This window comes from Bemisia tabaci, chromosome 9 (genome assembly GCF_918797505.1).
Source record: "Bemisia tabaci chromosome 9, PGI_BMITA_v3".
NCBI classification, from domain to species: domain Eukaryota; kingdom Metazoa; phylum Arthropoda; class Insecta; order Hemiptera; family Aleyrodidae; genus Bemisia; species Bemisia tabaci.
In genome coordinates, this window is record NC_092801.1 from 14,482,495 (window position 1) to 14,495,356 (window position 12,862).

The window sequence follows — 12,862 nt, forward strand, 5'->3', positions numbered from 1 at the left end:
CCTTGTATACCCATTTGTTTTTTGTATTTTAGTGTGTTTTTATTGAAATTACAAGATAATCGTTGGATCAATATACCATTCTGTACCATACTCGTAATTTATCAGATCCTGAAAAAATTTGACCTCAAAATAAAATAAAAACGCTTTTTTGAGAAAAATTATCTTTTAAAGCTTTGAGCACGCTGAAAGACTGCATAAGTCCGTGCATCACAAAACATTGCAGATCACAAAATTATCAGATTTTAAAACCTTGGTCTTGAATCACAGCTCTAGGATTTGTTGAATTTGATTAGAAAAAAACCCGAGGAAAAATTTCTTTTCACAAAAAATGACCAATGACACCCCTTGAGGTCTTGATTATATCTGATCAACCCCCCCCCCCCCCGGAAATTCCAAAATTCTAATGAGATTAAATTTATAATTTTAGGTTACGTGGAGCGTGGCGGGTACAACGGTCCCTTCCTGGACCATCCGGCCCCCGTCTACGGCGTGCCAACCTACTACAAAGAACCGGAGCCGATAATCGAGATAATCATCAAAGAATCGAACGAATCCCTACCGGCCCCGCCCACACCTCCCACTCCACCACCGACCCCACCCACCAAGGAGCCCGTCCAGGTCTTCTACGTCAAGTACAAGAAGAACCCCAACAGCCACGGTAAAGAGGATGACGTCATCTACGACCCGCCTATCCCAGCCCTAAGTCCCCACACCCACGACATCGTCGAACCCTCCCACCAGCCCGCGCCCCCCGTCCCCACTTACGGCGCGCCCCCCGCGACGGTGGCCCCGCCCCCTAGCACCACCATCAAAGCCATCATCAGGCCAGATTCGGAGACGTACCACGGGACCTCCGGGTTGCGGATTTCCTTCGGGAAACCCGACGAGAGCGGCCACGACTTCGCGTCGTACCATCGGGCGGCCATCGCCGACGGCCCGATCGAAGCCCAGAAGCGCGATTCCATCAGCGAGCAGAGCGAGCCACACTTCAGCCAAGTCTCCAGTTCGAGCCCCGTGGACTTGACTGAAAAACCGAGTGTCGCCATAGTCACGCCTCATGCCCACAAGCGGCAGCAAACCGAGTTTCAGCCTCAACCCACTCCGGAAGTCAAGTTCACGCGGCAGGAGCCTTTCATCCCCTCGCAACCCCACATCGAGACCTACCAAACACCGCCACCGGTCACCTTCCAGCAGTCTCAACCCCAGCAAAGGGTTGTCTTCCCAGGGCAGCAACCACCGTTCAGGCCCCAGCACACGAATAACGTCTTCAACAACAGGCAGAACCAGCCACTGCAACAGACTCAAAGAAACCCACCTCCGTTCTTAGGGCCGTTCAACCCCAATCAACGCCAGCAAACCCCGTTCATTCCCCCACCCAATCAACAGAGACCGAACAGCCCCCAACCGACCGGTCAGAACCAGGTGCACCGACCCTTCGTGCCACCCCAACAAAATCAGCCCCCGCAGTTCCCGGTGCCGCACGCCTCGAACTATCACCCCCAGGTGCAACCACAGGGTAACTTCCAGTTCGGACCGCGCCCGAATTTCAACCCCAACCAGCAGTTCGTCCAGCCGAATCCCCAACCGTCGAATAATCTTCCCCAGCATTTGAACCACCAACCGAACTTCAACCAACAATTCAACCCCCCGCAGCGGCAACCTGGATTCACTCCTCACCACCAGTTCAACCCCCAGCCCCAGAATCAACAGTTCAACCAGCAGAACCAACGGATCCAACAGCGCCCGAATCCGCAGCAGGTCCAACCCTTCGTTGCCTCGCCTCAGTTCAACCCCCCAAACCAGCACCCCCAACAGAACTTTGGGCCCCCACAACAGCAGCCGTCAAATAACTTCTTGCAGCAGCGCAACCCCCACCACCACCAGTTCCATCAGCAACCCCAGCCAAGCTCCCTCCAACAACCGCAACAAAACCACCACCAACAACCTCAACAAAATCCGCAGCAGCATAACACCCACCAGCAACAGCAATCCATCCACCAGCAGCAGCAACCCATCCACCAGCAACAACAACCCATTCATCAACGACCCCAACAACAATTCCAGCAACATAATCACCAACAGGACGGTCACCAACAGCCGCAACAACAGTTCCATCAACAGAATAGGCCGGAGTTCGGGGCTCGCCAACAGAACTTCCATCAGCATCAACCCCAGTTCGCGCAGGCCGAAACCACCCATCAACCCATTTCGACCGGGCGTCCGTACGTCGCTGTAACCCGGGACTCGACGCCAAAACAGTCTAGTCAGTCACCGAATTACCGCTCGACCGAGGGATTCCGTCCCACCACGCAGTCCTTCAAGTCTTCAACGCCTTCCTACCTCCAGTACTCGGAAGAACAGGAAGAGGAAAAGAAGTATTACAAGAAGCCAACGGAGAGTCCTTTCTCGCAATTTCCACCAAACCACAAGCCGGACAAAGAGGGAAAGTACTCGAGTATATTCTCGCCCGGAAAATCATCAAAGCCGCAGCAGGTAAAAATATTGAATATGAAAATCCTAACTTAGATCAAGATTTAAGGAACAGTGTTTAAAATATTTTACAATATAAGATTCAAGATGAAGTAAATTGGAGTGAATCGTGAATGTAATAAATTACAGAGTATGAAAAAATGCTATAAATCAAATGAATCCTCCTTTTTGCTGGTTTAAGTATCGATGGTCAATATGCGAAATCCTCGTATTTCCATTGCGGGCTACCTGCGGGCCGATTGTTGAAATTGACAGACAGAGGTATAGACGATGAAGACGAACAAGACATGGTGGGATCCTATTGGTAGAAGCGGGTGGTTGCAATGAATAAAGGAGATAAGTAATAGACTAACTAACGGCAATCGGGGAGAGACCTGACTGTTAGTCCATCATTTCGCCCCATAGCGTGTAAGAAACACCGGTTGCAACCATTAGGATCGCTCCATACTCCGTATGTTTTCTTTGTCTATAGATTTGTCTATCGATTTCAATAATAAGTCCACAGCCCGTGATATACACCATTTTTAGTAAATTGCGTGATAAGGCAAATATTTCAAATTACATACATAGAAGCCGCTTTTACAGCGCTCTTTGTCGCTCTGCGACTACCATGCAGCCACCAAAGTCCCCTATCCTCCCAAAGCCCCTCAGGGAGTTGGCACTCCCCCATTTCCTCTAAAACTCCCTTCCACCGCCCTTTCACTAGGCGTCCCCTTCGTCTCCTCCCAAGAGGCTCCTTAATCAAGTATCTTCTTCGGTAGCCTCTCCTCCGTCATCTTCCGTCTTTCCGTAATGGATCACTAGACAAGGTATACATTTAAGCAATCTCATACATGTTTCTAACCAAATTTTTACGTAAAACACGATTTGCACATCGAAAATTACTGAGACTAACTCCTAACGAAGATAGTAACGTTTTTACTTCACATTGGTTACGAGGAATTTGAACCGCCCACTCACAAGAAACTCAAAGCTCTAGGTACTTGAGTCAAATCGCGCACTACAACAGTTTCAGCAACCTTCTCAATCGAGCAATGTTCATTTCCCACCATGTGTTGTTCAAACTATAAGCAATTTGCTACAGCTGAGCCAAAGCGGCAAGATTGAGGTTGCCAGATTTTTATATCGCAGAGACTCTCATGATAATGTTTAGCGCGCGATGTGAATTACGTAGAGCAATGAGTTTTAATGAGCGGGTAGTTTGAATTCTCGCTTCAGGAATCATTAAATATTTTCGGAAGGAGTTGATTTCGTTAATTTTTGTTGTGCGCATCGTGTTTTACGTGAAATTTTGGTTAAGAAACATGTATTAGAATGCTGAAATTCGTACCTTGTCTAGCGGTCCATTCCTTTTGAAGAATATCAAATGAATTTCCAAATATTCTTCCAGCAGGTGTTCGTGACGAGCCCAACCCCTAGCTACACAACAACGACAGTCAAATCGACGACCTACTACACTCCGCCAGAATCCACGACCTACTCCCAGAAGAAGAAGATCGAGAAGGAAACGAAGAAGAGCGAGAAGGACAAGGTGAAGACGAGCCTGGCGGCACTCCCCGACGAGGTCCCCGACGACTTACGGGAGCAGCTCATCGCCTCGGGTATCCTGAACAACGCGGACATCCAGATTCTGGACTACGACAAGGTCGGCGATATCCCCATTGAGAATCTGCCACCCGAGGCCCTGGAGCAGCTCCAGGGAGCCGGCAGCGCGCCCGTGCCGTCCATCGTGGCGCCGGATAATGTCACTGCACCACTTGAAATGAAGGTTAGTATTTGTTGTAGGCATCATTGACAGAGACCAAGATATAGAGACGGAGCGCTAAAAGCAAAAAATGAAGCTTCTTTTCAACCACCTCTACTATTGGTTAGAGGATTGGCGGCGAAATCGGGACAAGTTTGAAATTCCAATGTAGGGCGGGAACTAAATAAAATTGCAGAAACAAAGAATTCTAGGTTGGTCCTCTTTTTTCTCTTGTGACCTGGTTTAATACAAAGAAAAGTACATAATATAGAGTATACGATATTAGCGAAGTAAAAAAAGAAAGATAGAAAAGTATTACAAAATAAGGAGGATATAAATGCATTTATCCGTGCAAGAGTGTAAATTTAAATACTAGAAAATCATATAATCAAGTGGCTCCCGAGGCCAAAGTCACGCCGGAACTACCATGTGGATACTACCGTGCTAAGGGCAAACGCCGTATGAGCCATCAGGAGTTGCCAATTTTCCCCTTATAGAACATTAGTTTTTGAGGAAAGTTATGAATATTTTTCCTTGAAATTTCCGAAACCTCCAAATCAAATTGCTGGTAAAATTCTCTTAAAAATTGGAAGAAAAAAAACCAACAGTTTCCTCGGAAATCCGTATTTTATCGAAGGCAATTTGGCAACGCCTGAAGGCTTATACGGCGTTCTTCCTTAGCACGGCAGTATTGTTCAATTTACCATTACAGCAGCATTGAGGGCCTCTCTTTATCTCTGAACATGTGAGTGGACCTAAGCGTGTATTTGAACCAGGCAGAGATGGAAAGTGAAATTTCATAAGGCTCGAATAAATTTCACAAAAGTTGAAATTTATTAATTTTTTTTAGAATTATTGATTAAACCTTTGGAAGTCTGAAAGCATTTCAGATGGTCTGTCTGTTGATGCTGCGGTATTGTGCTACTCTACTGAAGGTGCCAGACACAACGGGAGTTAAGTACCCCAACCTAACCTCTAAACTAAACGAAAACAATTGCAACGCGCGAATGTTTTGGACTTGCGGTAAAACATTTCAAAATTTTGAATCACTGTTTCTAGGCGTTTCTTAGCCTCCTGAATGTATCCCCAAAAGTTTCAATAAATTTCACGAAATTTCGTGAAATTTCACTCGAATAAATTTCATGAAATTTTCCATCTCTGGTTCCAGGTGGTGCGCTACAACTCCGAATCCGAGGGCGAGCGCGTAGCCGAGACCTACGTGCAAGAGGACGCGACCCAGCTGGACCCGGTGGTGCTCAACGACTCCAAGTACAACCGCTACCTGCCGCTCAAGGTCTCCGGGACTCAGTTCCCGGTGCCGGACTCCCTGGAGCTGGGCGGGCGGAAGGTGAGCTCGGTGGTGGTGCTGGCGCCGGTGGACTACGAGTTCATCCGGGCGGCCGAGCGGGGCACCGACGAGCGGGCCGGCCGCGCCGCCGCCCAGGTCCACGGCGTCCGCTTCATCGCCGGCGACTCCCTCAAGAGCCTCGTCAAGGAGCCCACCGCCCAGAACTACCGCCGCTGGCTCGAGAGGGAGAAGTCCATGCCCGCCGAGAGCCAGTCCGTCATCCTCCTAGTTACCAGGTAATTATCGCCTATCCCACATGAAGAATTCCATGGAAAACGAGAATTTCAAGAACACATGAAAAAAAACACATTGGATCTAGAGTCCAGACTCTTGAAAACATTGACAAGAAAAGATTTTTTTTTTTTTTTTTTTTTTACTACTTCAAATAGCCCACAAGGGCTAATCCCACGCTTTAAGTCCCATCCCCCCTCCGTCCCTACTGAACCAGTCCCAGGCAACCATTGTTTGAGACCATCAAACTCGGGTCGCCTGGCCGGGAATCGAACCCGGGACCTCCCGATCATAGAGCAAGCGCTACAACCACTACACCATAGGAGGCCGACCCATAGGAGATATTCTTGATTCAATCAGATTTTTGCTTAAATCAAACGGGTGTTTCTCCTCAGCACGACAAAGCTTCATCCGAAAGTGGTTTTAACTGCATTTTAGACTCGGAGACAGAAATGGATTACTGTCATCTAAAAATCGGGTATCTTCGTAGGATAAGCGTTAATTGCTATGGCGACAATTGCCGCGATGATCTTTTGATCGATCTGATGGTAAAAAAAAAGAAAAGTTTTCGGAATAGGAAAAAGATTTAACTATATGAATAAAAAATGACCGAACTCTTAGGATACGCAAAATATATCGAATAACATCTCAAAACGTGGCGCAGTGGATCGACTCAATCAGAGAGGTCGGGCATGAAATGTTTGACTAAAGCTGCAAATTAAGATGTTTATTTCGCCACATTTTACATTCTATGGGAAAAAAACACATTGCCGAAATAGTTGTATCGCGTGCTTCGCCCCTTCCAACTTTTCTACCTCCGCGTTAAAGTCTCTGAGTCAGCGAAAAAGAAACCGAGTTCTACTTCATTTCTGAGGGTTTGCACTGGAAAAAAAAACACATTGGATCTGGAGTCCAGACTCTTGATAACATTGACAAGAAAAAATGCTCTTGATTCAATCAGACTTAAGCTTAAATGTAAAGGAAATCCGCTCAAATTAGGAGGCTTGGTTCTTCATTAAAGCAAAAATCCGATTGAATCAAGAGTATTTTTTCTTGTCGATGTTTTTAAGAGTCTGGACTCTAGATCCAATGTGTTTTTTTTCCAAAGGACCTTGCTGTTGACCGGTTGTTTTTTGGCACAATTTTAGATCGCGGGAATTTTTCTGAAACGGGGCCAAACGATACTTTATAATACCCCATGACTCAGGTAAAAATTTCTGCTTGAGCAAATGAACGGTTTTTGAGTAATGGGCGGGCAAAGTAGCGAGATGACCATCGTTCTTGACAGCGTTTTTACTACAGAAACGACAGGGAAAATCGACGATAAGGTTACAGCCAGGACCCATCAAGGGTGTAACTTTTTCTTCCATTTTCCCCGTCGTTTTTGCTGATAAAATGCTGTCAAGAGTGAGGCCGATTTGGCAATTTTCGGTTAAAGCGACCGGAACTATGAAATTCTCACAGACATCTGGGGACGAAGAAAGTGATTCACCATAATTTTGCCCGTTGTTAAGGGGAGTCATGCGTCGTTTTTGATCAAAACTTTATATTGTCTTCAGTTTTTCACAGAGAGAAATTTTATTACACAAGTTTGGTCAGGAAGTAAAACGAAAATAACGCTGGCCTTTGGTTGAAAATTTCAGGAGGAAATGCCAGCTAGTTTTCTTGAAGAAATAATTTAAGAAGGACTCATGACTCCCCATACTGGAACAGAGATATTGGAGAAGTTGCATGTGTAGGGAATTTGCGATTTGACCATTGATTCTTATGTTAAAGTTCGCGAGAAACACGATGGTGCTATTGGTTTTCTCTGAAATCGTCTCCCAAGCTCAAAAACAGCTCTCAGGTTGAGGCCAAAATGGAGGGAATATCCCGCCCTACCCTGAGAGTCCACCTGTACATCAAAACAAACTCTCCATGCAAAGATAGGGAGCAAATACATTAACAGGGTTGCCTTGTTTTCATTTTTGGAATCCTCAAATAGAGTGGCAGCCCTGTCAATGTATGTGCTCCCTATATTTGCATGGAGAGTTCGTCTTGATGTAGAGGTGGACTCTCTCAGAATAGTGTGGGATATCCCCTCCATTTTGGCCTCAACTTGAGAGCTTTTTTTGAGCGTGGGAGTTAATTTCAGAGAAAACCAGTGGCCACATCGTGTTTCTCGCGAACTTTTACATGAGAATTAACAGTCAAATCGCAAATTCCTCACACATGCAACATCTCCATTCCTTCTATTTCTTCCAAACAGCAACACTGATCAACCGTAAACCAGAAAATCCTGCGTCATCGGAGTCCAGGCTGGCAAGGCATGACGAGCATAGAGTGCCTTATCATTGCAGTTAAAAGGGGAGCATGGAAGTTTCACGGGGCCGAAAAGTGTGTTCGAGTCTGGACTTGGGCCTCGTTGCGGTGGACTGTCGCTGTCGTCCGCGGCGCTCGCGTTACTCATCGCAAGCACGCGCGTGCCAAGCCAGGACTGTCAGGTGTCGGCCGATCTCTCGATCGCGCACTTCTGATTTATCTCTTGCTTTCCACTTCGCGAGCTCTCTGTGCCACAGGGTTGCCACACCGAAGAGGAGAATACGAACTGCAGACTGATTATTGAAATTGATAGACAAAGTGATAAACAAAAAGGACATAGGGAGTATGGAGCGATTCTACTGATTGTATCTGGTGGTTCCTACACGGAGAAAAAAACCTCGTGCGTGGGATCCGAAGTTTAGGTCATATGGATCTCTGAAGTTTTCGGATTGAGCATCTGAACACTTTGAATCTAGCTGTCATGGTTCGGATCACACATCTGAAACTTCATTTCTTACATCTGAAGTGCTTCAGTTGTGAGAACCGAAGTTTTTCGGATGTGAGGACCGAAGTCATTCGGATGTGAAAACCGAAGTACTTCAGATGTAAGAACTGAAGTTTCAGATGAGTGATCCAAACCTCAGCAGCTGGACCTAAAGTGTTCATATGCTCAATCCGAAAACTTCAGAGATCCATATGACCTAAACTTCGGGTCCCAAACACGAAATTTTTTTTCTCCGTGTATGGACTGAGGGGGAAAATGATGGATTAACCGTCGGGTCTCTTGGCGGTTGCCGTTAGTTAGTCAATTACTTACCTTCCTCGTCCATTACAACTACCCGCTTCCACCAATAGGATCCCACCATATCCTTCTTGTCTTCTTTGTCTATAGCTTTTTCTATCAATTTCAATAATCGGCCCGCTGGAGGATCGATTTCCAGTGTTTGGCTCATTTGAGCGGGGTTTCGGCACTTTATCGACATTTTTTGACCCCCCTCCCCCCCCCCCTTGTAACGATTTTGTGCGATGTAGGTCCTTATCCTATACCACGTGAAAACAAAATGGCGTAACGCTGTTGGGGGGAGGGTCGAGGTGAGCGTTATGGTATTCTGTTTTTATTTTATTTAGACACAGCCCCTTTTGGAGAGCGGTTCGATGGTTGATCGATAGCATGATGTTATCGATGCATATCGACTGTAGGTATATCGCAGTAAAGGGACCATACATTTGCATTTTAAACCTCTCCTTAAAAAAAATTCTGGAATTATGTCAGATATTCAGCACAGCGAATTTTTTCCGATTTTAGTCGAAAAGTCACATTTTAAGATTTCGACAGCTCTCTCTCCAGTGAAGGAGAAAGCGTCAAGTTATTTAGTCAATGTGTTTACGATATATTATTAATATTAGATTATATAATATATTTAGTATTTTAGTCAAGTTCAACGGTAGTGTGAGAATTTTTATCCTATGATTTTATGAAAAAAAACATTGTTTGCGAGATTTGGCAAGGGCGCGGCGTTCGGCGTGGCGTCCGCGAAGCGACTGATATGAATTCCTCGCGTATATCGGATTCTGAGTGAAAGTTCCGGAGTTTTTATGGTCGTGATTCAATTCACGAGTAAGTACAATAAACTACCAAGCAAAGGGCCAAATGCGGCAGATGATCGGATTTATTTTGGAACGCCGCCGTCAAGCTGACCACTTGACGACTTTCCAAGATTATCGGCTCGCTTTGACTCCGCTAAAAAATCGTTTTTACGCCGATAACGTTCCTTGTTACGTGGTGCTGATGCAATAAACATTCAATCGCGACGAAATGATGACCGCGGCATTTGCTTGCACTGAAATTTTCCTCTCGCTTTCTTTGATTTAGTGGTGTCTTCCGGTCGGAATTAGCTTAAGCTTTGTTGTGTTAATTCTTCATCTTTCGGCCAAAGTATCACAAGCGCTATGCGACATTTCAAAATTTCCGCCGCCATTTCAATTATTTACGGAGAAATTGTTCAACGAAACTTCACGAAAATTCACTGAATTTTCTTAATGTTGCCGATAAAATTCAGTGAAATTTTCATACAGATTAAACCGACAAAATTTCTACGAGAAAATAAAATGGCGGCGGAAATTTTGGAACGTCGCGTGGCACTTGTGATACTTTGGCCGAAAGGTGACGAATTGCTGAATAGTTCGTAAGATTGTGTGTATCCTTTCCTACGTAAAATTTTAGGAGAAAATTTTAGGAACAGCTAAGTTCTTTCGGTTGATCTTATCGGAAACGAAGTAACTCAGCATACCCAAAAGCAACCATGAACACGGAAATTTCTATCTGTGCGGCTTTCTTCAAGTGTCCATAATGCTCCCATTTCCCGGAACTAGTTCCGGATTCCGGAACTTTTGAAATTTTCCTGAATTTCTCCCGTAACTTTTGAAAGTCCCAACAATTTCCGGATCTTTTGCATTTTCCGGAAATTTCTCGGAACTTTTGAAAAAATCTAAAAGAAATCCCGAAACTTTTGACGGTCACGGAGTGGGACAAATTGAAACAAAAAAGTCTCGAATCCCGGAACTTTTGATGGACATGGAATGCCAGCACTGCCAAAAGCAACCATTAACACGGAAATTTTTAACTACGTGGCTTTCTTCACGTATTCAGGTCTCTTCTTTTACTTTCTTAGTCATCGGTGATCAGTTTTCTCTCGTTTTCCGATGATTGTTGCATATCGTACCTTGTTTTTTATTCTGTTATCGCTGCAGTCTTATTTCAATACTAATTTCACCTTGTAATGCCGTTTTGCTGGTTTTTATTTTAATATCTTTTTTATTTTTAATTCTATTTTAGCAGTTGATAATGGTGCCATAAGGTACCGAAACGTCCTGCCTTTGTATTTTGTACACGGAAAAAAAAAGCAGATTCAACAATTCAATCGCTAAAAACAGTGAGTGCAATGTTTCAACGTAGATTTTACAACAAAAAAAATGCTACTTTCACCACCCCCGTGGTTAAATTAGTTTACAATGTGGTTGAAGTAGCATTTTTTTGTTGTAAAATCTGCGTTGAAACATTGCACTCACTGTTTTTAGCAATTGAATTGTTGAATCAGCAATTTTTTTTCCCGTGATAGTTTAGCCTTCACCGAAAAAAATAATATGCTGTTTTAGCATCTAGGATGTCAAAAATGTGTCTGGTGATCCCAAGATGCTGCCTTTACTGCCCCTGCAGTTAATTTTACATCCTGTGAATGGAAATTCAACTGCGGGGGCAGTAAAGGCAGCATCTTGGGATCACCAAACACATTTTTGACATCCTAGATGCTAAAACAGCATATAATTTTTTTCGGTGTTGTTTCCGCATTTTCCTGTGTTTTCGATTGTCTCTCCTTTTATTGACGACGAAACCTGTCCTTGTTCCAGCCCGACGGAAGACAAACCGCAGCCGGCCCAAGCTCCCTCGAACGACTCGAAGGAGATCTTCATGTACGACCCGACCTCACAGAAGCTCTCTCACCTGCGCGGCGAGCTCTCCTCGACCTTCGTCCGCGTCGCCGAATCCAACGCCCAGAGCCAAGACTTGGACACCCTCTCCGGCGACGAGGAGCCCGAGGGCGCCGCCTCCGAGATCGAGACCGTTCGCTTCCCGGCGCCCAATACGCCTTTGACGCCCAAGACGCCCAATACGCCCTTGACGCCCAAGACGGCCAATACGCCCAAGACGCCCTCGACGCCCCTCCCGGCGAACCACGCTCCGTACCCCCTCCCGCACAAGCCGAGCTCCAAGAACGGACTCCACAAGAAGGACGCCACGGCGCTGGCCGCCCGGGAGGTCTCCCCGCCGCCTCCTAGGAGGATCGTCATTTCTTCAGGGTATAGTAAGACTGCTGAGTATGCCGCCGCCCCCGCTAGGCATCGAAGTGAGTAAGCGAGCTCCACGGGTTGAGGTAATGAGTTTACCACACTGAAAAGAAATAATTATGGGCTATATGGACCGCGTTTAACAGAAAGGAACCAAGCCACATCAGCTATTGCCAAATTTAACTGAGCAATTTAATTTTTTACGAAAGAACGCGTGTATGGATTCCTTTGAATATTTTCAGGAATTTGCTTTGTATTATGGAGAAAATCCACTGAAATTTGCACGAAAATCCGTACAACTGTTTTCTTGTAGAAAATTAAATTGTCCAATTAAATTTGGCAATAGCTGATGTGGCTTGGTTCTTTTCCGTTAAACTCAGTCCATATATGGATTGCATTTTGCAAAAAGGAACCAGGAGCAATGCAATGTTGCTAAGATTGTGCACCTTTTCATCTTGGAAGAAAAACCTGATTATCCATTTACAGTTTCTATTTTACCCGTTAAAAACTGTAAATTTAAGACGAAAATTACCATGTAAATTTCATGTTTTTTCATGATATCAGTAATTTCATTGCAAAGTATGAAGTTGCACAATCTTAGCATCGTTGCAATGCTTCTGGTTCCTTTTTGCAAAATGCAGTCCATATGTTCCAGGCAATTGGTCAAATCAGGCATTATGTCAAATGCCTAGGCAGATAGTCAAATGTTGACAGTTTACAAAATTTTGTAAATTTATGGCGAAGAGATCTCGAGTTTCCTTTTTTGGGGAAAAATAACTCATCTTTACGAACTCTTCTCGTTTCTTCCACTGCAAATGCCTCACATATATTCAAATGTTAAAATTTTAAAAAATTTATAATTCGAGAAATGCTGCTAACTTTTAGATACATTTTCATTCAGG

The 12,862-nt window shown here is 44.9% G+C and overlaps 1 protein-coding gene across 2 annotated transcripts in view; it reads left to right on the forward strand.

Moving 5' to 3' along the window:
• LOC109038206 (uncharacterized) overlaps positions 1-12,862 on the forward strand; it is a 119,372-nt gene extending 106,510 nt beyond the window's left edge. The window contains exons 3-6 of one of the 2 annotated variants that reach the window (XM_072304104.1): positions 428-2,493; positions 3,881-4,258; positions 5,403-5,818; positions 11,523-12,862. In XM_072304104.1, the coding sequence (XP_072160205.1) occupies positions 428-2,493; positions 3,881-4,258; positions 5,403-5,818; positions 11,523-12,027 (3,365 nt within the window). In that variant the 3' untranslated portion in view covers positions 12,028-12,862. The remainder of the gene's footprint in view (positions 1-427; positions 2,494-3,880; positions 4,259-5,402; positions 5,819-11,522) is intronic. The other variant, XM_019053190.2, reaches the window with a different exon arrangement.